The sequence below is a fragment of the Erpetoichthys calabaricus genome, chromosome 2 (genome assembly GCF_900747795.2).
Source record: "Erpetoichthys calabaricus chromosome 2, fErpCal1.3, whole genome shotgun sequence".
NCBI classification, from domain to species: Eukaryota; Metazoa; Chordata; class Cladistia; order Polypteriformes; family Polypteridae; genus Erpetoichthys; species Erpetoichthys calabaricus.
The window spans coordinates 335594039-335619439 of NC_041395.2; the positions used below are offsets into that span (position 1 = coordinate 335594039).

A 25401-nucleotide genomic window follows, 5' to 3' on the forward strand; every position below is an offset into this window, starting at 1 on the left:
GGTCTGAGCCTTCAAGAGCAGGTCAATTAAAATGAATTCAAAAGAAGTTCATTAGCAGCAAAAACGGGTCAATAATTAAGAAAAGGGTTAGAATGAAAACCTGCAGCCACTGCGGCCCTCCAGAACCAGAGTTTGAGATCACCGTCCAAGGTTGTGGATCTTCAGAATGTTTCTTCGCTGTTTGACGTCTTGGCCTGAGACTTTTATTTTGGAATCTTCTTGAAAATAATTAGGGTTTTGTTTTGGCTTTGACACTTCATTTGATTATTCTGGTTATGAATTTTCATCTTCTGGTCTCACACTTTAACACCACTGACGCTGCTACCATTGCAGGCAGGATAACTACGAGTTATGCACCTCCATCTTTTATAGCATCAGGAGATGCACTCTGCCAGGCCACCGCTGCCTTCGCCTCCCTAAAATAACAACAACAACAACAACATTTATTTATATAGCACGTTTTCATACAAAAAGTAGCTCAAAGTGCTTTACATAATGAAGAAAAGAAAAATAAAAGACAAAATAAGAAATTAAAATAAGACAACATTAGTTAACATAGAAAAGGAGTAAGGTCTGATGGCCAGGGTAGACAACATCGGTCCTGGAGGGCCACAGTGGCTACAGGTTTTCCTTCCAACCCAGTTTCTATATGGTTGGAAGACATGGACGCTGTCCAGTGACCTGAGATGAAAACTGGACTCCTGCAGTACTGTCTCTTCGGATAATCCTTGGGTACCACTGGTTTGACTTTAAGTCGAATGAGCGGTTGATCACGGAGTCCCGAATGAGGCACATTACCCGCATTGTGAGGAAGCATAAGTAATGGCACTACAGCCATGTGGCGCGATTCCCTGAGGGTCATCCGGCTCACAAGATCCTCTTTTTGAGGACCTGAGTGGCTGGACCAGGGAAAGGGGCCACCCATGTAACACCTGGCTGCAGCACATAGATGGGTATTTCAGGAAGGGGGTGGGGGCTGGGCCACGTATCTGCATGGGGGGGTTGCCAAACAGGATCCTGAGCTGTTTCGTCGTAAGATGGGTGTGGCAACATGTTCTACCAGTGCATGCTCCCCAACTTGACCTCACCTGACCAGTTTCTTAATGAGATGTCAATTATTGCTAAATAAGCGCTTATTGCTCAAGTGACATTTTTCAGCTTCATTTTAGTGGTCTCACCTGTTAAGGTTGCTCACCCTTAATTGCTTATTTCAGTCTTAAACAGCTGCAATCAGTGTTTTTAATGGCTCCTTATTAGAAACAAAATTCAACTGACAAAGGAGCCAGCAGTTCTCCATCTCACTTGTTCCTGTTTACACCTAGGTGGAGTCATCATGCACTATTCGGTTTAATAAAACACTTATGTTTTCTGTGGAAGAAATAGAGGATTTTTCTGTGGCCACGAAGACACACATTGTGGTGATCAGCACTGAATTTTGCGTTTTCCTATTATGGAAGCCATTTTGTGTACCGTTGTTAGGGTTCGTGTCACAGGGTGTGGCCTCCGGGGTCGTGACCTAGAATTCATCAGCAGACTGGATAAAAGGTCAGCGTGTTACACTGAGTTTTATCTGATCTGTGGGTAAATCCTTCTAAACCTTTATTGAATTCCCTTTGTGATTTTCGACTTGCCTGAATTTTCACTGTGATTTTTGCCTCTTGTTGGGGTTTCAGTTGCTTTGTTTTATATTTTCATCTGTTTTGTTTTTTGCACATATCAACCGGTTTAACTCAAAAAATTATGTGTTTTCCTGTCGTGTCGGGACGCACATCTTCCCTACCCTGAGTCTTATAGTTGTAAAATGTGGAATGGTAACGGTAAACACGGACTTAACCAACCTTAAAACCTTCTAGATGAGGAGTTTTTGTCAGATTCTGACAGATTCTCTGTACGATTGCCTCACAAACAAAGACATCATGTTACAGTGTGGCAGTCTGCACACCGTAGAAGGAGGAATAATAAAAAAAACGATGTCACCAGAGGTTGGGTCACGTCTGTTAAATGGACGAAGACAGAACTCCAGCACAGACTACTCAGAAAGGCAGCATTCAGAGCAATGGAGGGACTTTATGTCCAAGATCAAGGAAAATCTTCAATGGTTCACCCCGGCAAAAGCATGACTTGTAGCTCTCAATCGGAACATTTAGAAGACAGTCCTGATTCACAGCCATGAGCCGTCGGCACCTACAATGTCGTCAACCACGACCGATGGACCATTCAAAGGATCAGAATGAAGAGAAGAAAATGAAAACATAGCATCAGGAGCTGGCAGACATCACAATGATGCGCTGCCACCAATCACAGGACTACCAACCAGAGGTGACGGTAAACAAGACGGCCATGGCCGTGAGAGAACTCAATATGATGACGTCAGCGGTAAAACTAAGAGAACAAGATGGTGACAGTTGTCACACATGTGCGACTGGGAGGCAGCTAAAGTGCCTGATTAATGGTAGTTCCATGCCATACCAAGGGGTGGTGAGGTGCATTGACTTTCTCTCTCAATCCTCTGCAGACCATCCACTGGAAATCCCGTACAGTTCCAACACCATTGATGACGTCACTTCTGCTTTTCCAACACCATTGATGACGTCTCTTCTGCTTTTCCAACACCACTGATGACGTCACTTCTGCTTTTCCAACACCATTGATGACGTCACTTCTGCTTTTCCAACACCACTGATGACATCACTTCTGTTTTTCCAACACCACTGATGACGTCACTTCTGCTTTTCCAACACCATTGATGACGTCTCTTCTGCTTTTCCAACACCATTGATGACATTACTTCTGCTTTTCCAACACCATTGGTGACGTTACTTCTGCTTTTCCAACACCATTGATGACGTCACTTCTGCTTTTCCAACACCACTGATGACATCACTTCTGCTTTTCCAACACCACTGATGACGTCACTTCTGCTTTTCCAACACCATTGATGACGTCTCTTCTGCTTTTCCAACACCATTGATGACGTTACTTCTGCTTTTCCAACACCATTGGTGACGTTACTTCTGCTTTTCCAACACCATTGATGACGTCTCTTCTGCTTTTCCAACACCATTGATGACGTCTCTTCTGCTTTTCCAACACCATTGATGACGTCTCTTCTGCTTTTCCAACACCACTGATGACATCACTTCTGCTTTTCCAACACCATTGATGACGTCTCTTCTGCTTTTCCAACACCATTGGTGACGTTACTTCTGCTTTTCCAACACCATTGATGACGTCTCTTCTGCTTTTCCAACACCATTGATGACGTCTCTTCTGCTTTTCCAACACCATTGATGACGTCACTTCTGCTTTTCCAACACCATTGATGACGTCTCTTCTGCTTTTCCAACACCACTGATGACATCACTTCTGCTTTTCCAACACCATTGATGACGTCTCTTCTGCTTTTCCAACACCATTGATGACGTTACTTCTGCTTTTCCAACACCATTGATGACGTCTCTTCTGCTTTTCCAACACCACTGATGACATCACTTCTGCTTTTCCAACACCATTGATGACATCACTTCTGCTTTTCCGACGCCATTGATGATGGCACGTCCGGTTCTGGTGCGTATGATGATGACACTTTCCGGTCCCAATGATGTCACTTGTGGTTCATGGGCCATTGATGATGTCACTTCCGGCCTCGACCTTTAAAGCCGCCATCTTTACAGCCTTAAGTTAGTTCTGTTTTGGACTTGAACCTGAACACAACTCTTAAACCAAACTCATTTTTCAGTCAGGGCACAATATACAGGATGGCTGCCCCAAACCTCTTTGACGTCTTCTGTCTATTCTTGTGACACCCATGAAAAGTAAGAATGATATGGAAGAACAAATACATTTCACAGAAATGAATTCCACACATTTAGAAACCTGTAATCTCTGTTTCATTGGTCTGCTCAGTAAATTCCCCTATTAGTTTCTCCTGATTGTTTTACAGTATATGGCATCCTATTTCAGAGCTATGGACATTAAAATGCAGTTGGCCCCCCTTATGACAACCTCAGCTCTTCTAGGAAGGCTTTCCACAAGGTGTTGGAGTGCGTCTGTGGGAATCTGTGCCCATTCAGCCAAGAGAGCATTTGTGAGGTCAGGGACTGGTGCTGGGATGAGATGACTAAGTTCACAATCGGTGTTCCAGTTCAGTGAAGTTGACGGCAGGGACCTGTGAAGACCACTCGGGCTCCTTCATGTCCTTATGGACCTGGCCTTGTGCACAGAGGAACAGCAATACTGGAACAGACAAGTGTCTTCACAAACTGTCACCACAATGCTGGAAGCACGCCATTGTCTAAAACAGAGGTTCTCAACCTGTGGAGCAGGCACCCCTAGGGGGGCGTGAAGATGTGTAAAAGAGAAAACAAGAAATATGAAAAATACATCTACTGAAACGAAAACAAATTAACTTAAACTACATTCTGACACTAGAAAAATAAATATAGAGTTAGATAAATGTCGATAAAAGTTAAGTAGGTATAATAAAATATGCATCTATGATATATCATTAATTAAAAAAGAACAAATTGGTATTAGTGAGCTCCCTTCAAAAAAACCTTAGGGGGGCGCAATTAAAACTGTTATGAAAACTCGGGTCACAAATACTTAAAGGTGGAGAAACGCTGGTCTAAAATATCTTTGTATGCTGTAACATTAACAGTACCGACCACCGGAATCAAGGGGGCCGAAACCTGCCATTATCCCTCCTCCACCAAACTTTAACAGTAGGCACCATGCAATCCAGAAGGTAGTGTTCTCCTGGCATGCGCCAACCTGGTGTGGTCCATCAGACTGTCAGATAGTGAAGCGTGATGATCACTCCAGAGAACACTGGTCCACTGCTTCAGAGCCCAGCGTGGTCCGCTTTACTACATAGTGGTCTTAGGCTTGGGTACAGCTGCACCGCCATGGAAACCCATTTTCATGAAGCTCCCAATGCACGATTTTTGTGCTGATGTTGCCTCCAGAAGCAGTTTGGAACTCTGCTGTCAGTGATGCAGTAGAAGATAATGTAGGTCAGCACTTGATGGTCCTGCTCTGGAAGTTTAAGTGATCTACCATTGTGGCTGAGCTGTTGTTTGTCTTAGATAGATAGATAGATAGATAGATAGATAGATAGATAGAGAGAGAGAGAGAGAGAGAGAGAGAGAGAGAGAGAGAGAGATAGATAGATAGATAGATAGATAGATAGATAGATAGATAGATAGATAGATAGATAGATAGATAGATAGATAGATAGATAGATAGATAGATAGATAGATAGATAGATAGATAGATAGATACTTTATTAATCCCAAGGGGAAATTCCCATACTCCAGCAGCAGCACACTGATAAAGAACAATATTAAATTAAAGAGTGATAACAATGCAGGTAAAAACAGACAATAACTTTGAATAACGTTAACGTTTACCCCCCCGGGTGGACGCTTTGACGCTTCCACTTTAAAATAACAGCGCCTACAGTTGACCGGGGAAGATCTAGCAGAGCAGGAATTTCATGCATTGACTTGTGGCAAAGGTGGCATCCTATGACAGTGACACGTTTGAAGACACTGAGCTCTTCAGTAGGACCCAGTGTTTGTCAATGAGGACTGTGTGACTGTGTGCTGATTTGATGGCCCTGCTAACAATGAGACACCTGAACTCAATCATTTGGAAGGATAGGCCATCTAGTAAAAGACATGGCAGGTTCATTTTTCTTTTGAATATTTGGTGCCCTCTCGTCCAGATGAATGTATTTGCCACTTCATGTATTTATAATCCCAGCTTTGTCAGCCTGCTTGAATACCCAAACACATTTCTTCTTCTTCTTTCAGCTACTCCCATTAGGGTTTGCCACAGCGGATCATCTTCTTCCATATCTACATCTTGTTCTGTTACCCCCATCACCTTCATGTCCTTCTCTCACCACATCCATAAAGCTTCTCTTAGGCCTTCCTCTTTTCCTCTTCCCTGGCAGCTCTATCCTTAGCACCGTTCTCCCAATATACCCAGCATCTCTCCTCTTCGCATGTCCAAACCAAATTCACTTTTCTGCTTTTCCTCATCACTACCTGCTTTATTTTTGTGTAAGTCGTAATAATTTCAGAACAAACAAAGTCTAAGAAGTGGACATCTGTTGATTCACATTGGGATTCATTTGGCTTTGTTGGTCTTCTCCTCAGGCTACTGGGAGGTGAATGGATTTGGATTATTTGGCATCTACAAGTCTGATTTTGACAAGATTGGTGGGATGAATACAAACGAATTCCGCGATCAGTGGGGAGGTGAAGACTGGGAGCTGCTGGATCGGTAAGCTGCTTTTAAAAGGGTGGCACTTGGGCTGAATTGGTGTCAAGTTTCAATGGTTAAGCTACATAATGAAAGGCACTATATAACATAGATAGATGTGAAAGGCACTATATGATAGACAGTTGGATAGATTTGGAAGGCACCATAAGATAGGTAGATAGATAGGAATGGAACTTTATTATAGATACAAAGATTTAAGGCACAAAATCTACCTATTACATAGTGCCTTATATGATAGACAGTTAGGTAGACAGTTATGAAAGGTACCATATAATAGACTTAAGTCCCTTTATTATAGAAAGATTTACGGCAGTATATTATAGATCGATGGATAAATGTGAAAGGCACTATATAATAGATAGGAAAGGCATTATATAATAGATTTAAGACACTAAATCTACCTATTACATAGTGCCTTATAGTACCTTATATTATAGATAGATAGATAGATAGATAGATAGATAGATAGATAGATAGATAGATAGATAGATAGATAGATAGATAGATAGATATGAAAGGCACTATATAATAGATAGATAGATAGATAGATAGATAGATAGATAGATAGATAGATAGATAGATAGATAGATAGATAGATAGATAGATAGATAGATAGATATGAAAGGCACTATATAATAGATAGATAGATAGATAGATAGATAGATAGATAGATAGATAGATAGATAGATAGATAGATAGATAGATAGATAGATAGATAGATATGAAAGGCACTATATAATAGATAGATAGATAGATAGATAGATAGATAGATAGATAGATAGATAGATAGATAGATAGATAGATAGATAGATAGATAGATAGATATGAAAGGCACTATGATGATAGATAGATAGATAGATAGATAGATAGATAGATAGATAGATAGATAGATAGATAGATAGATAGATAGATAGATAGATAGATAGATAGATAGATAGATATGAAAGGCACTATATGATAGATAGATAGATAGATAGATAGATAGATAGATAGATAGATAGATAGATAGATAGATAGATAGATAGATAGATAGATAGATATGAAAGGCACTATATAATAGATAGATAGATAGATAGATAGATAGATAGATAGATAGATAGATAGATAGATAGATAGATAGATAGATAGGACGGCATGATGGTGGAGTGTTAGTGCTGTTCCCTCACAGTAAGGAGACCCCAGTTCGTTTTCTGGGTCCTCCCAGTGTGGAGTGTTCATGTTTCTGTGTGTCTTCTGCATGTTTTACTGCTCTTGTGGGTTTTCCCCCCACAGTCCAAAGACATGCAGGATGGATGAACTGGTGATCCTAAGTTGGCCATAGTGTGTGACTGGTGTGTGTTCTCCCCACAATGGTCTGGCGCCCTGTCCAAGGGTTGTCCCTGTTTTGTGACAAACACCAATCAGCTCAGCAGCTTCACCCGTTTACATGTTTCCACCTTCTCAATGGCGTGCCATGTGTGAAGAGCAGGATCTAACCCCCGAATCGGCCTCCCTTGTCTAATGCCATGTTATTTCTTTTCCTCAGCGTCCTTCAAAATGGCCTAGAAGTGGAGAGACTGCGGCTCAGAAACTTTTTCCATTACTATCACTCCAAGCGAGGCATGTGGAATTCCCAAGTGAAGAAAGGCCAGAAGGGCTAATGAGTGCACCAGACTCCGACTCCTTGCAGGGGAAAGAAAGCAACTTACGGAAGGAGAAAACAAAATCAGAATAAAAAATAAGAGCCACCCTACCTGCATGCTGCACCAGGCATTCTTGATGGACGACCGAGTCGCGTCAAGGACCCTTTGGCCGAGTGCCAGCAAGAAGGACGCTTTGTCTACTGCCCTGAAATGAGTAACGCATTGCATCTGTTGTAGCTGCTTTCAGTTATTTAATCAGTACTCAAGGAAATTGGACTTTTTTAAAGAAGAATTATTTATACAAAAAAAAAATCTTTTTGTTGAGATCGTCGATATGGATAACAACTCCGTTCTAACAAAGCAAGAGCAACTGCACTACTTAGGAGTGACTTGCTGGGCCCAGGCCACCCTGGGTTACGTAAAACTGGAAGGAACAAACTCTCAATCTCGCTGTCTACATGGAGCTTAGGTGGTCTTTCACGTGGGCAGAGAAAGCGCGGTGGCACTTAAATGGCCGTTTCATTTCTCGCTGGGATGCCTTCCAAGTGGAGTTTGAATGTTTTTCCCCGTAACCAAACCCAAGCAACCCAAGGGTTTCTACCCAAAGTCCAAAGACATGCTGTCAGGTTTACTGGTGACTTTATCAGATGTTTCTGTGCCCGGTGATGGACTGGCATCCCCTTGCAGCAGTGGTTCTCAAAGTGTGGTCCTCAAGGTGACAGCCATCATACCGTTTGGCTCAGATTCGTTATTGCGTTATGTGCTGCTGCCCAACCTTTGCGGCCCCCCATGAACTTTCCTGTTGTTAGGGCCACCAAGTCCGACTTTCAAAAGGTTATGACTTAGGGGTTTTGGAACACGCAGAGTCGATTGATTTTGTTTTCATTATTTTGTTGACAGCCATCTTGTATTTGGTTCTTGAATGTGTTGTGATAGGGAGTACCAGACATGGCAAAAAGGGTGCGAGGCCACCGAAATGTTCAACAAAAGGAAGGCTAGGACCTTCACTAACCTACCCAGAAGAAGGGAAGATAGATAGATAGATGGATAGATAGACATGGAAGGTACTACATTAGAACATTAGAACCCTCTAGACGAGAACAGGCCATTCAGCCCAGCAAAGCTCGCCAGTCCTATCCACTTATTTCTTCCACAAAAACATCAAGTCGAGTTTTGAAAGTCCCCAACGTCTTACTGTCTACCACACTACTTGGTCGCTTATTCCAAGTGTCTATCGTTCTCTGTGTAAGAAAAACTTCCTAATGTTTGTGCGAAATTTACCCTTAACTGGTAGATAGAATTTTATTTGTGCCCACCCTAATCTAGTTTACTCCAAATGCTAATTACTGGTTTGCGGTCTAGCAGGCCTCAAAAATGGGAAGCTGGCTTAAACGTTCAAAGAGACCATAAGTGTCCCTCTATTAATTCATTCATCCATCCATTTTCTGGTGCTTATCCCGGTCCGGGTCACGGGGCGGCAGCAGTCTGAACAAAGATGTCAGGACGTCTGTTTCCCCCACCCCACCACCTCCTCCAACACCTCTGGTGATATACTGAGGTGTTCCCAGGCCAGCTAAACTCTCCCGCATGTCCTTGGTCTTCCCCGAGGTCTCCTCCTTGGTGAACAGGTCCCAAACACCTCTCCAAGGGGGCATCTTAATCCGAAGCCTGAAGCATATCTCGATACCGAAGAGCAGCGGCTGTACTCTGAGCCCCTCATCCTGTCTCTAAGGCTGAGCCCAGACATCTTGCAAAGGAAGTTCGTTTCTTGTATCCACGATTTAGTTCTTTTACTCATGGCCATTGTCGATGGTACTGTAGATCGAGAACTTTGCCTTTCAACTCGGCTCTCCCTTCACTTTAACTGGCCAGTATAAGAGTCCCAAAATATACAAAAAGGGAGACAAAACCTGGAAAACTCAGGCATGTAAAGAGAATCCCAAACTATAATCGTTTACCATAAGTAGAAGAAGCAGCAAAAATGTTCAAAAACAGCAAAAAGGATGTGCCAAAGGGCAATCCCAAGCCAACGAGTCCCAAAAAAAAGAATCCTGGAACGATCCACAAAACAGAAAATCCAGTCCACAAAAATACAGAAAGCCTCACAAGAACGAATGGTTCCCACTCCTTAGCCATCTTGGCTTACTTATGTAGCCTGATGGAGGTCCCGCCTCATACGGCTCAATCCACAAAGTACAAGGAACACAATTGCATTCAAAGGGAACCCTACATGGTTATAAACGTAACAGAAAAAGACATAAAACATATAATCACTCAATTATTAACTCAAAAACGGGCGGAGTGGTGTCTCTGAGGCCAAGGATCTGCGCTGGTATCTGGATGGTTTGATGGTTCAAATCCCATTACTGCTGGAAGGAATCCTACTCCGACTGGGGCCTTTGAGTAAGGCCCGTAACCTGAAAATTACTCCAGGGGTGCTCATTGTACAATGGCTGACTGTGCACGCCGACCCCCAAGGGTCATGAGAAAAGACAGTTTCCCCACTGGGATTAACCAATCCCATCAAATCAAAAATGACAATAAAATACATGAACATACGTGATACCGTAACAGCCCGCAGACAGCGCCATTTCGCATAGCACCCTATTGCTGCCATTTGTCAGCCGCAAGTTAAGAAGGTGAAGGTCTCATGATGGTGGCATCCAAATATCTGGATTTGTCGGGTAGCTAATGCAAATCAATTTAGGGAGTCGGGACCTCCTTGTGTGTTTTTTTTCCCTTGTTTGGTTCCTTTTTTGGTTTGACTTATCCTTCTGGCCTTTGACACCCTTATCTTTTCCTGGTTTACCTTTGCTGTCTTTCATCTTCTGGTTCAGCAACTGCCTGGCATTTCCTCCACAATGGTAGAAGAAAGATCACCACCACATTGCACCTTCAGACTATCGTAACTTGTATTTTCGTGTCGCCCCTTCCTGTGAACTCTCGAGTGTGTTTACATGCACACACACACACACACATATGCCGTCAGGTCCATGAGTATTTGGACAGGGACACGATGTTCATCATTTTGGCTCTGCACACCACCACCATGGATTTGAAAAGAAGCAATCAAGATGGGATTGAAGTGTAGACTTTCAGCTTTAATTTAAGGGGTTTAACAAAAAACATTGTATGAGTCAGCCATTTTTATTCATGGTCCCCCTCATACTCAGGAGCGCAAAAGTACTTGGAAGACAAACTATCATAATACTAAACAGAATGATCATTTTCAATATTTAAATGAAATTCCTGGCCAGTCAATGACTGCCTGAAGTCTGAAGTGTTGGGTTTCCACCCTAGTGATGCTTTGCCAGGCCTTTACTGCTTCTGTCTTCAGGTGCTGCTTGTTTGTTGGACTTTCTGCCCTCAGTTTTGTCTTCAGCGAGTGAACTGTGTGTCCAGTTGGGTTGAGGTCAGCTGATTGACTTGGCCATTGAGGAATAGTCCACTACTTTGCCTTGAACATACACTTGGTTTGCTGTCCCAGTAAGTTTTGGCCGGTTGTCCATCTCTACTGTGATGTATCGTTCTATCAGTTGTGCAGCGTCTGAGCAGACCGTATTGCACCCTGCACACTTCAGAATTCATCCTGCTGCTTCTGCCAGCAGTCACATCATCAATAAACACCAGTGACTGACTTCCATTCCCAGCCATGCATTATCAGGCCGTAACATGCCCTCTCTACCATGTTTCACAGATAATGTGGAATTCATCAGATAATGAGACATCTCTTCTCTTCGCTTCTCTAGGCTCTTCTCTCTCCATCATTCTCAAACATCTCTCTATCATATAAAAAATGATGACGAGACGGGACTTTGGCCAATGAGATTTTTTCAAGTCCTGCCCTCCCCTCAATCATATTAAGCCACACCCACAGTCCTCTCACCTCTCATTCGTATGAATGCTTTTGACAGACACACTTCCTGCTATCTCCGCTCTTGTAAATTTTAATATTTTCCTCACTTTAAGTTCCTAATTAAAGAAGACGTAACTTATTGAAGTCTTTCATCACAACAGCGGTTCTCAAACTGTGGGGCTTAGGGGGGGCGCGAAGTAACAAAAAAGGGGGCACGAATGTTGCCATATGTGGTGTAATTTCGCTATTCGTAGGAAAATTTTAAACTTGTAGCGGTGTATCGGCAGCAAAAAATACAGGAATAAATTTTATTAGGGTTTCAAAAAAACGTTAGGGGGGGCGCGATTAAAACTGTTATGAAAACTCGGGTCGCAAATACTTAAAGGTTGAGAAACGCTGGTTTACAAAGAGAAGAAATGAGTACACGGGTAATCCTAGCGCCGAGAAATGATGAAGTCAAATGAATTAACGCCAAAAATGTCGATCGGTAACACAGCTAATTGGTTAAATGCGTATCAATAGACTCTGCTGAAACAGTTGGTGGTGATGGTGCGGAAGATGAAAACATCGACTTACAATATCACAAAGAATATCTACAACCGTTAACACCGTCCCGTCTTCCACCACACGAATTAGTGTAGAAAGAAGGACGTATCCAAGAAAGGTAATGAAGTACGTCTTCAGGGGACAACATTACACACCAAAGGAGATCTCGATATGCCATTCGTATTAAAACGTTAACAGTTTCCCGTTAGAAATAGCTTTTGCAAAGACAATTAACAAATCACAGGGACAAACATTCGAAAAAGTCGTTTTATTTATTAGAGAAAAAGAAACGAAATTCACTCACGGGCAGTTATACGTTGCCTTGTCACGATGAAAGTCCAAACACAGAATTAAAATTCAGTGCCATATTGACAAAACTGTTTTTACTGAAGTTTTACAGTAAAAGTGTAAGTTTAAAAAGTATTTGCGTGTTAATTTCAAAGCCAAACAGAACGAAATCGTATTACGCAACGAATAACTCTAACGCAACATGAAACACAATTTACTTTCAAATTATTATGTTTTACTATTTTGTACTTTGGTTACTTACTCAATGTGATGTAAAACAGTTAGTTCTATAATGCATATGTAACGATTCCCATGAAAATAAAAATCAGTTTAAATTGTACATCCGCATCCCTGTACGCGAGCGGCAGAACCGCAAAGAGACTGGCGTGTAGCACCCACCTGGGGGTTGGCGAGCAGGGGGCAAAGCTCCCTAGTTGATCTTAATTTCATTTGTCCAAATATAATTGTTCCAGAACTGGACAGGCTTTTAAAAAATGTTTTCTTTCAAGGCCTAATCCGTCCTTCCTATACTTGAGGTTTCCCGGTGGTTTGCACCTTGTGGTGGACCCTCTGTCTTTACTTCCATGAAGTCTTCTCTTGATTGTAGACCTTAGCATTGTTAGGCCTACTTGTTGGAGAGTGGTCTTGGTTTGACCAAATGTTGTGAAGGGTTCTTCATCACCAAGGACAGAATTGTGCACTCATCCATCAAAGTTCTGTGGTTTTCCAGACCTTCACCAGTGTGTTCCTTCTTTTTAAGAATCTACCAAACGGCTGGTTTGTCCCCCTGAAAGGGTTGTTTTTATTTTCTCTGCCTAATGGTGGCCTCTTTTTACTTGCATGGACCTCACAGTGACAGCTTCCACCTTCAAATTCTACATTTGGAATCAACTCCAGACCTTCTATCTGCTTAGTAGTTAATGAAGTAATGAGGGACCTGCTCACACGTGGCTATGGGACAGCTTGTCAGTCAATTGTCCAAATACGTTTGAGCCCTTGAAAATGGGGGGACCATGTATAAAAATGTCTTATCTTTTCTAAACAAGTCATACAATATTTTTTGTTAAACCCCTTGAATTAAAACTGAAAGCCTACACTTCAATCAGCGTTATTTCAAATCCATGGTGGTGGCGTACAGAGCCAAAATTATGGAAATTGTGTCCGTGTCCAAATACGTATGGACCTGACCGTAACTACAGCAGCCTAATGGAAGGTACATTGACATTAAAAGCGGTCTTGTCAACTTCACCTTGATGTCAGCCTGGAGATCCCACCTCAGTTAAGGGCAGTTCCTTCATTCCATGAGGCTGGTGATACTCGGTGCTTGTCATTCTGCCCACCATTACCCCATCTTCAAGATCACAGACTAAAGTCAGACATTTTGGAATCCCTGGATTTGAAATTTAGTATCTGCTGTTAAAATACACAGACCACACGGTTGGCTGCAGTTGGTCCAGTAGATCTTTGCCGGGCTATGACAAAATGGTCCTCGGTGTGAACCACTTTGAGAACCACTGCACTACAGGGTGGTCCCGCTTTACTCCCAAAGGAAAGAAAATGGAAGGCAGAAACTGAAAGGATGATTGACTGGGGTTGTGTCTCTCTAGATAGTTCAACGGACAATTCTGGGGGTATTGGAGCAGATGTTTCTCCAGCCAGATGTCCTTCCTGATGCCAACTTCCTTTAGTCACCTTTAACGACATGCAAGAGGGACGGTGACTTAACATCACAGGGGTCCATTTACGGGATTGTAAAGAGTCGGTGGGCATCAGCTGTCCTCAAGTGACTGACGAGGTGAGGTGGCACCATATGTCGTCGGCAGCTTTCACTCGGGAGAACGTTTAGTGGCCTGGTCCTGTCGGAATGTGGGGGGGTAAAGGGGTCAGCAGGGCCTCACAAAGAAGGAGGCCTCCAGATTTAGACTATAATTTTATATTTATATCACACATTTTCATACAAACTTGTGGCCCAAACCATAAGTGAAAAATGTAAAGCTTTAGAAGGGATAGAAGAAGTTAGGATAGAAGTTGCAATGAAACCTCTAATGGTTACAAGTATCTGGTTTGGTAACATAAGCTATGGCTAGGTGGCCTCCATGGCATACATGTTGGAAAAAATGAACCTCTCTGGGTTTCCAAGGGAAAAAAGACCACCCAGCCCCACCTAGACATTCCGCAGTACTTAGTCATTTGTCAGTACTTACATATGGCGGAAAGCCCTAGAAGATTCCACGCTGCAGGTATCATCAGAGGGACGTCAAAGGCATCGGCCGCCGCAGGGTCCTTCGGCCAGGTGGCATGGCTTTCTTCCTGGTGGCGTCTTTTCTCTCAGAAATCTCGGCCTTCACCTTCTGTGAATTAACGGGGACTGTGGGCTTTTCTAGAAGAAACATCTAGGGAATCTCTGATTCTCTGAAAGACCCTCCTTCCAAGTGAAAAAGACCCTCCTCCCGCATGCACTTCAGAAGAGATCATTCACCTGACACTAAGTAGGTTTGGGGTACTTGGATGGGAGACCATCTTGGGAAATCTTGGGTGGCTACTGGAAGAGGTGGTGTTGAGGCCAGCAGGGGACGCTTACCCCGTGGTCTGAATGGGGATCCCAATGGCCCAGTGTGGTGACGGGTGGGGGGGATTGGGGGCGAGGCGGGGATAGCACTGTGCTGTAAACGTGGCGCCGTCCTTTGAATGAGATGTAAAACCAAAGTCCTGACTCTCTGTGGTCACTAAAGATCCCTGGGCGTCTCTTGTAAGGGGGTAGGGTGTATCCCGATTGTCCACCATGGCCTAATCACTCCGGCCCCCAAATCATCCCCCTGTCTATAATTGGCTCTCCCTCTCTAACCAGTTAATGTGTGGTGAGTGTGCTGGTGCAAAAATGGCTGCCGTTGCATCACCAAGTTGGTGGATGCTGCACCTTAGTGGTGGTTGAAGTGGCTCCCCACTCTGAAAGACCCTTCTTCCAATTGTCCAAGAGATTTGTGATTATTTTATACCATGTCAAGTGTACTGTACTCTCTTATAAACTAAAACTGCTAGGAAGAAAACGCTGGCCAAATGCCAGCAGAGCCCAGCAAGTCAGGATTTACGAAACAGATAGAGCAGAGTGACAGAGACCACCGGCCGTCCCACTCCGCAGAATTTGTCACTAGAGCACACTATTTTGTAATATGTGAAGTGGATGACCCATCGATCACCGCTGCTGAGAATTCTAGCACAGTAAGTCTGAGAAATTAGGCTTATGAAGACACAAAGGAGATACAAACATCAGATCTGCAGCGGGAAGCTAAAATCGTCTTTGCAGCTCTTGTGCCGAGATGGGAGGTGTAGTGAGAGAAAAAATTGAGGAAGGGAAGGGATGTTGATGTGAAAAACACTCGATACTAATTTCCCATTGGGATTAATAAAGTATCTATCTATCTATCTAGACAACCACAAAGACGAGCCCGGGTTTGGGTGGTCTCACTCTCTTACACTTCAAGTATGCAGAAAAGGACCAGGGATGCCCACCTGACATAACGGGACAAGAGGGATCAGCTTCTTGGGGGGTTTCAAGATGGTAGTTCTTAGATGAAAATAAAATACTACTAAAAATAGATTTAAAAGAAGGTGGGAGTATTTAGGGAAGGTCCTGCTGAAAAAAAAGGTGTTCTGAAACAAAAATTATCTCCAGCCACACTGGCATTTTCACATCATTTACACAAGTATCAGAGGGATTACGAGATAACTCAGAAGTGGCGTCCGTCTGTAGATTGGCTACTATGAGTTGTGTCATATTAGCAACGGAAGGATATGATCAGAGTGGAGCACATGATATTTATCTTGACTTTCAGAAAGCATTTGATAAGGTGCCACCTGAGAGGGTGGGCATCAAACTAAAAGAATTGGGAGTTCAGGGTCTGGTGTGTAAGATGGGTGCAGAATTGGCTCAGACACAGGAAGCAGAGGGTGATGGTGTGAGGGACCTCATCAGAATTGGCCGATGTTAAGAGTGGAGTCCACTAGGGGTCAGTGCTGAGGCAGCTGCTCTTTTTAATAAATATCAGTGATTTGGACAGGAATATAAGTAACAAGCTGCTTAAGTTTGCAGATGATACCAAGCTGGATGGACTGACAGATAATTTGGAATCCAATATATCATCACAGAAGGACTTGGACAGTGGACAGGCTTGGGCAGATTTAATGTCAGTAAATGTAAAGAATTACACATAGGAAGTAAAAATGTGAGGTTTGAATATCGAAAGTACCCCTTATGAGAAGGACTCAGGAGTCGTAGTGGGCTCGTCACTATCAACTGCCAGAAAGAAGCCATTAAGAAGGCTAACAGAATGTCAGGTTATATAGCGCCTTGATGTGTGGAGTACAAGTCACAGGAGGTTCTGCTCAAGCTTTATAACACACTGGTGAGGCCTCATCTGGAGTCCTGGGTGAAGTTTTGGGTTTCCTGGCTACAAAAAGGACATAACAGCACAAGAAAGAGTTCAGAGAAGAGCGACTAGGCTGATTGCAGGGCTACAGGGGATGAGTTATGAGGAAAGATTTAAAGAGCTGAGCTTGAAGGAGAAGAAGAGGAGACCTGACTGAAGTGTTTAAAATTATGAAGGGAATTAGTGCAGTGGATCAAGATGGTGACTTTAAAATGAGTTCATCAAGAGCATGGGGACAGAGTTGGAAACTTGTGAAGGGGAAATGTCACACAAACATTAGGAAATTTTTCTTTACACAAAGAACGATAGACACTTGGAATAAGGTGACCAAGTCGTGTGGCAGACAATAAGACTTTAGGGACTTTCAAAACTCGACTTGATGTTCTTGTGGAAGAAATAAGTGGACAGGACTGGCAAGCTTTTTTGAGCTGAATGAAACTTGTTAAGCATAATTTTCGTACAAACTTTACATTTTTTCTTTACATAGAGAACCACAGACACATGAAGTAAGTGAGCATGTCGGACTTTATGGACTTTCAAAACTCATCTTGATGTGTTTTTTTAGAAGAATGAAGTGGATAGGACTGGTGAACTTTGTTGGGCTGAGTGGCCTGTTCTCGTCCAGATTGTTTCTAATGTTCAGTCAATGGGGCGACGAGATCAGCAATTGTGGTCACCAAGTGTGAGATCCCCTCTGACTAGAAGTCATGTGATGTGCCATTGGAGTGAGTAGATTATCGCTAGCTAAATGCATTGAAATGTTTTTAAATATCCAGAAATTTGGACAAGACTTAAGTAGTGTACTGCCGTCTTAAAGTGCGTGCTGTCATACAGTATGTTAGTACTTCCGATTGTCACACATTAGCAGCTCGGCACCATTGATAACGACATGGCTGTTGGAGCTCGAAAATATGGCAGACACTGTGATTCAAAACAATAGAATAACGATAAAATGATAACCTTAAAATGAAAGTAATGAGGGGGTCAGTATCCCCTCTTCATGAATCACCTTGCAGACATGTAATCAAATAATTCATTCATAACTATAATAAATGATATAATAAAACATGCTGATAATTCATATCAAATGACACAGTAAAGTATAGTAAAAATGCATAATTAAAATAAGACGATATGCTACAGAACCATAAGTGCATAAGAATTATGTGACTTGATCGTGGCAAATGGTTCAGTTTGCTAATCATCAATGAGAATCATGTGCCTCATTCTCAGGTAATGACTGAATTTGGGAATGAAATAAATGAGAATCATGCTCCTCGTTCATCGGAATGATTCCTTTCACAAATCAAATGAAATAGAACTGTAGGCCTCATTCTCGGGTAATGATCAGGTCAGGGAATTAAATGAATGAGAGTGGCCAACCTCATTCATGGGAATGATTCTCTTCATAAATCGAATGGGAACCATGGGCCTCATTCTCAGGTGATGACTGAGTTTGTGAATGAATCTTTCTCCTTGTTCATGGGAATGATTCAGCTCCTCAAGTTAATGAGCATCATGTGCCTCATTCTCGGGTAATAATTGAGTTTGGGAATCAAATGAATGAGAGTCATGCCCCTCGTTCATAGGAATGATTCGGTATATAAATCAACTGAATGAAAACCGTGATGATTGGGTTTGTGAATAAAGTGTGCTCCTTGATCATGACAGCGATTCAGTTTGCTAATCAAATGAGAATCATGTGCCTCATTCTCGGGTAATAGCTGAGTTTGGGAATCAAATGAATGAGAGTCATGTTCCTCGTTCATGGGAATCATTCAGCATATAAATCAAATAAATGAAAACCGTGATGATTGAGTTTGTGAATACAGTGTGCTCCTCGATTGTGACAGTGATTCAGTTTGCTAATGAGAATCATGTGTCTCATTCTCTGATAATGATTAAGTTTGGGATTCAAGTGAATGAGAGTCATGTCCCTCGTTCACGGGAATGATTCGGTATATAAATTAAATGAATGAAAACCGTGATGATTGGGTTTGTGAATAAAGTGTGCTCCTCGATCATGACAGCGATTCAGTTTGCTAATCAATTGAGAATCATGTGTCTCATTCTCGGGTAATTATTAAGTTTGGGAATCAAGTGAATGAGAATCGTGTTCCTCGTTCATGGGAATAATTCAGCATATAAATCAAATAAATGAAAACCGTGATGATTGAGTTTGTGAATACAGTGTGCTCCTCGATCATGACAACAATTCAGTTTGCTAATCAAATGAGAATCGTATGCCTCATTCTCGGGTAATAACTGAGTTTGGGAATCAAATTAAATGAGAGTCATGCCCCTCGTTCATAGGAATGATTCGGTATGTAAATCAAATGAATGAAAACCGTGATGATTGAGTTTGTGAATACAGTGTGCTCTTTGATTGTGACAGCGATTCAGTTTGCTAATGAGAATCATGTGTCTCATTCTCTGGCAATGATTAAGTTTGGGATTCAAATGAATGAGAGTCGTGTGCCTCGTTCATGGGAATGATTCAGCATATAAATCAAATAAATGAAAACAGTGATGATTGAGTTTGTGAATACAGTGTGCTCCTCGATCGTGACAGTGATTCAGTTTGCTAATGAGAATCGTGTGTCTCATTCTCGGGTAATGATTAAGTGTGGGATTCAAACGAATGAGAGTCATACTCCTCGTTCACAGCAATGATTCATTTCACAAATCCAATGAACAAAAATTGTGTGTCTCATTCTCGGGTAATGATTCAGTTCACGATGTAACATCAGCTTCAGATTATCATAAGCTAAATGCACTGAGGAGTTTCAAAATATCTGGACAACACGGGAAGTGTACCATCATCTTAAATCATATACCATTAGTGCCGTCACGCGTCACACAGTAGCAACTCATTACCACCAATAATAACAACAACATGAGGGGGGGCTCAAAAATATCGAAAAGGGTTGTGACTGTGCTCTGAAAAAAAATAGGAGTAATATTGCAAAATAGCTGGGTTCCACGCGTTTCAAAATCCCTAAATCAAAAACAGTCAACAAGTAGAGATGAACAATTGGAAGAAGTTCTTCCCCAGTTACATGTACCATGGTTTGTGTTTTTGTCATAATTTTGGGTAGATAATTTGGGAATGCGCCGGCCACTGCGGCATTTTGACAAGTTTGGGATGCTACGAATATTTTGGGCTGGTTGGAAGAGCAGGGGAACGTAAACAAATCGAGAGCCCCAGCGCTCCCGTTCGGTAGATGTATTTGGTCGATGACTAACAGCGTAACACTTGAAGACACTACTAACGTTTTGAATACTTTCTACTTGACTCTTAGTTGTACGGCTAAGTACAAATATTATAGTCGGCTAATTGTATTTCTAACCCAAATGATCCACTGCTAAGGTGGACGTGATTGAGCGTAGAGCTGTTATTTATTCAGATTAACAGGAAGACTGTTTACAGCCATAAGAACAACTCGATCTGCTAGTCAGGCAGGCGAGGTGGGGCAGGAACAAAAGACGATGTGAATGGCTACGCGGATCCCAATATTCAATTTAACGAAGTTTGGTCTTTTGTATTGCGCTCTCGGGCGAGCTTCAGGCTCGGATCACTGCAAGAGGGTCACCGGTGGAATGCGATTTTCACTTTATGGCTTACTGATTTGTAATTCCTAATGTTAATTTTTATCTAGCCACAGTGTCGGGCGATCAAACCTGATTTTATATCACTTTTTCAACAACCCTCGCCATCCCAACACACTTTAGAAAGCAAATGAGAATATCGATAAATGAAGACCATAATTCCTGCTAAGCCCGACCGTTTATCTCTTCGAGTGAAGTGTTTGATGTCGACCCGCCTGCAGTCTCATCCTCGGGAAGCGCAGTCGGGAGAACTTCGGTACATCTCTACATCTCTTCGTTTAGTTTTTTTTTTTGTTTAATTTCTTGACTACTGGTTAAGCCGAATGGATCCAAGGCTTTGCTGTCTGCTAAAACGAGAAAGGGAAAGTGTTCTAAGAAAGTGAAAGCGTTGAATCCATGACATCGGGAATTTCAAAGTCATTCCGCACTTTTCTCTCTCGTATTTCTTTAGTGATAACCCTTTCTCCTTCCATTAAAAAAAAAAAAACATATCAACAGATTGTTCCGGCCCCGGCCTTTCCGCTGGACCGTCGCCTATACTATGAAACAGGGATAAACATTCCAAGGATAATTTCTGTGAAATTATTTTGTAGAATGAGTTTTCAGAATGTACTGTATTATGTTTGTTCTTTTTCTTTTCTTTTTCTTTTTTAAATAAAACTAAAATCACAATTCTAATTCTCATTGTTTTATTCTCGCTTAACCTCTTGGGGGTTCCTTAGTGTTCTGCCAGCAGAAGAAGATCCTGCCAACCCAAGGTCTTAGATGTCTTTTTTCTGAAGAGGGAACTTTAATACACAGTAAAGCAAAGGACAGATTTGACTTGGACTTCTAAAACGCCGTCGACTCAGTCGTGTCACACTGAAGATACATCTTGAAACTCAAAGTTGTAGACATCAGAGGTCACCTACAAAACTGGATCTCAAGTTGGTTAACCAGCAGGAGACAAAGAGTACGGATATGAGGAGAGTGGAAGCGAGTTCATCAGTGGAGTCGCTCAGGGGTCTGTCCATGGACTGTTACTACTTCTGAGTTATGTTCATCTTCTTCTTTTGGCTGCTCCCATTAGGGGTCGCCACAGCGGATCATCTTCTTCCATCTCTTTCTGTCCTCCTCATCTTGTTCTGTTACACCCATCACCTGCATGTCCTCTCTTACCACATCCGTAAACCTTTGCTTAGGCCTTCCTCTTCTCCTCTTGCCTGGCAGCTCTATCCTTAGCATCCTTCTCCCAATATACCCAGCATCTCTCCTCTGCACATGTCCAAACCAACACCATCTCGCCTCTCTGACTTTGTCTCCCAACCGTCCCACCTGAGCTGACCCTCTAATGTCCTCATTTCTAATCCTGTCCATCCTCGTCACACCCAATGCAAATCTTAACATCTTTAACTCTGCCACCTCCAGCTCTGTCTCCTGTGCCACCGTCTCCAGCCCATATGACATAGCTGGTCTCACTACCATCTTCTAGACCTTCCCTTTCACACCTATTGGTACCCGTGTGTCACAAATCACTCCTGACACTCTTCTCCACCCATTCCACCCTGCCTGCACTCTCTTTTTCACTTCTCTTCCACAATCCCCATTACTCTGTACTGTTGATCCCAAGTATTTAAACTCATCTACCTTCGCCAACTCTACTCCCTGCATCCTCACCATTCCACTGACCTCCCTCTCATTCACACACATGTATTCTGTCTTGGTGGTCCTACTGACCTTCATTCCTCTCCTCTCTAGACTATAACTCCATCCCTCTCCAGGGTCTCCTCAACCTGCTCCCTATTATTACTACAGATCACAATGTCATCGGCAAACATCGTAGTCCACGGGGACTTCTGTCTAATCTTGTCTGTCAACCTGTCCATCACCATTGCAAATAAGAAAGGGCTCAGAGTCGATCCCTGATGTAATCCCACCTTCGTCACTCCTACCGTAGACCTCACCACGGTCACACTTCCCTCGTACATATCCTGTACACTGAGTTATGTTAATAACATTACATTAATAATCAAATGATTTGGTTCACAAATCAAATAAATGAAAATTGTCGGTTCTCATCCTCAGGTAATGAGTCTGTCCTGCTCCTCATTCCTGGGAATGATTTAGTTCATAAATTAAATGTGAACCCCATTCTTGAATAATGATTCAATTTCCTAATCAAATGAGTGAGGATCGTGTGGGTCGTAATGATTACCTGGGAAAATCAAATGGAGTAGCTTGCCCATCATTCTCAAGAATGATTCGGTTCACAAATCAAATGAACCAAAATTTGGTGGTTCTCATTCTCAGGTAATGAGTCTGTCCTCGGACCCTCATTACTATTCGGGATTTATGTTAATGATATTGTTTCTGGTATAGGTAGTAAACTTGTGAAATTGGAGGAATGGCAGCCACTGAGGAGGCAGCAAAAACAACTCAGAAATACCTGAGACAACCTTCAGGACGGGGCAGACACCTGAGAAATGGAGTTTAATGTACACTAATGTAAAAGTCTACATTTGGACAACAGGAACATCGATTATAAATACAAGTTGGGAGACACCGACCTACAGGAAGTGACTTCTGAAAAGGATTTAGGGTTTGTGTTGACGTAACGTTCTCATTGGGTTTCTTAATTTTTTTTTTTCTTTCTTGTGACCAAGTTTTGCCCTTCTTAGTGTCTTAGAGACGACCGTAAGATCAGTCGGGATCCCCCTTGGAGAGTCAACAGTCATTACTTCATAAATGAATGAAATTGTGCATGGTGTTCTCGGGTATATTAACAAATTAAATGAAGGAGAATTATGCTCCTTGTTCTCAGGAATGATTGGGTTCACAAATCAAATCCGCAAAAATCATAGAACTCGTTCTTAGGTAATGACTCAGTTCTTAAATAAACAAGGACTGTGCGCCTCATTCTTGAATAATGATTCAGTTCGCTAATCAAATGAATGAGTATCATGTGACTCATTCTCAGGTAATGATTCAGTTTGCCAATCAGATGAAGGAGTATCATGTGACTCATTCTCAGGTAATGATTCAGTTTGCCAATCAGATGAAGGAGTATCATGTGACTCATTCTCAGGTAATGATTCAGTTTGCCAATCAGATGAAGGAGTATCATGTGACTCATTCTCAGGTAATGATTCAGTTTGCCAATCAGATGAAGGAGTATCATGTGACTCATTCTCAGGTAATGATTCAGTTTGCCAATCAGATGAAGGAGTATCATGTGACTCATTCTCAGGTAATGATTCAGTTTGCCAATCAGATGAAGGAGTATCGTGTGACTCATTCTCAGGTAATGATTCAGTTTGCCAATCAGATGAAGGAGTATCGTGTGACTCATTCTCAGGTAATGATTCAGTTTGCCAATCAGATGAAGGAGTATCATGTGACTCATTCTCAGGTAATGATTCAGTTTGCCAATCAGATGAAGGAGTATCGTGTGACTCATTCTCAGGTAATGATTCAGTTTGCCAATCAGATGAAGGAGTATCATGTGACTCATTCTCAGGTAATGATTCAGTTTGCCAATCAGATGAAGGAGTATCATGTGACTCATTCTCAGGTAATGATTCAGTTTGCCAATCAGATGAAGGAGTATCATGTGACTCATTCTCAGGTAATGATTCAGTTTGCCAATCAGATGAAGGAGTATCATGTGACTCATTCTCAGGTAATGATTCAGTTTGCCAATCAGATGAAGGAGTATCATGTGACTCATTCTCAGGTAATGATTCAGTTTGCCAATCAGATGAAGGAGTATCATGTGACTCATTCTCAGGTAATGATTCAGTTTGCCAATCAGATGAAGGAGTATCATGTGACTCATTCTCAGGTAATGATTCAGTTTGCCAATCAGATGAAGGAGTATCATGTGACTCATTCTCAGGTAATGATTCAGTTTGCCAATCAGATGAAGGAGCGTCGTGCTCCTTGTTCTCGAGAATGATTCATTTCACGACTAAAATAAACAAAAATTGTGGGCCTCGTTCTCAGGAAAGACTCAATTTATAAATGTAATCAATAAGAATTGTGCACCTTATTCTTGAGTAATGATTCAGTTTGCTATCTGAATGAATGAGAAATGTGCAAGTCGTTCTCAGGTAATGATTCAGTTATAAATTAAATGAACGAAAATTGGACGCCTCATTCTTGAGTAATGATTCAGTTTGCTATCTGAATGAACGAGAATCGTGAAACTCATTCTCTTTTTTTTTATTTTATTGATTTTATTGAAATCACACAACATTCTATACAAATAGGTCAATTTTTACAAAAATAGGATCAAAAAACAAATCAACCCTCACCCCTGAGAAAGAGAGCTAGGCCAGCAGAGTAAAACTTAAAGCTAGTAAAAATAAGTAAATAGATGAATTAAGTGAATAAAGATAAATGGAGAAGAAAAAGAAAAGGGGAGCGAATCTGCTTCCTCAGTGCTTTTAAAGCTTTTTCTAAAATATTATCGATGAGATCCTGCCAGGTTTTGTAGCAGTTCTGCACAGATCCTCTAAGTGAGAAATTGATTTTTTCCAGTTTCAAATAATATAAAACATCAGTTACCCACTAACTTAAAAGGGAAGAGTAAAGTTTCTTCCAGTTTAGCAAAATAAGTCTACATGACAATAGTGTAGTAAAGGCAATGGCAGTTTGTTTGTCCTTCTCCACTTTAAGACCCTCTGTGAGCCCACCAAACACAGCTGTTAATGGGTTAGGACGGATTGTGACCCCAAGGCTGTCTGAAAGGCATTTAAAGATTTTGGTCCAGAATGATGTTAAT

The 25401-nt window shown here is 42.0% G+C and overlaps 1 protein-coding gene across 1 annotated transcript in view; it reads left to right on the forward strand.

Moving 5' to 3' along the window:
* The window catches only part of b4galnt4a (beta-1,4-N-acetyl-galactosaminyl transferase 4a), a 717903-nt gene extending 705517 nt beyond the window's left edge, over positions 1-12386 (forward strand). Inside the window, 2 exon segments of the mRNA XM_051923408.1 lie at positions 6165-6291; positions 7817-12386. Of these exon segments, the coding sequence (XP_051779368.1) occupies positions 6165-6291; positions 7817-7931 (242 nt within the window). The 3' untranslated portion in view covers positions 7932-12386.
* Positions 12387-25401: the final 13015 nt, after the last annotated feature.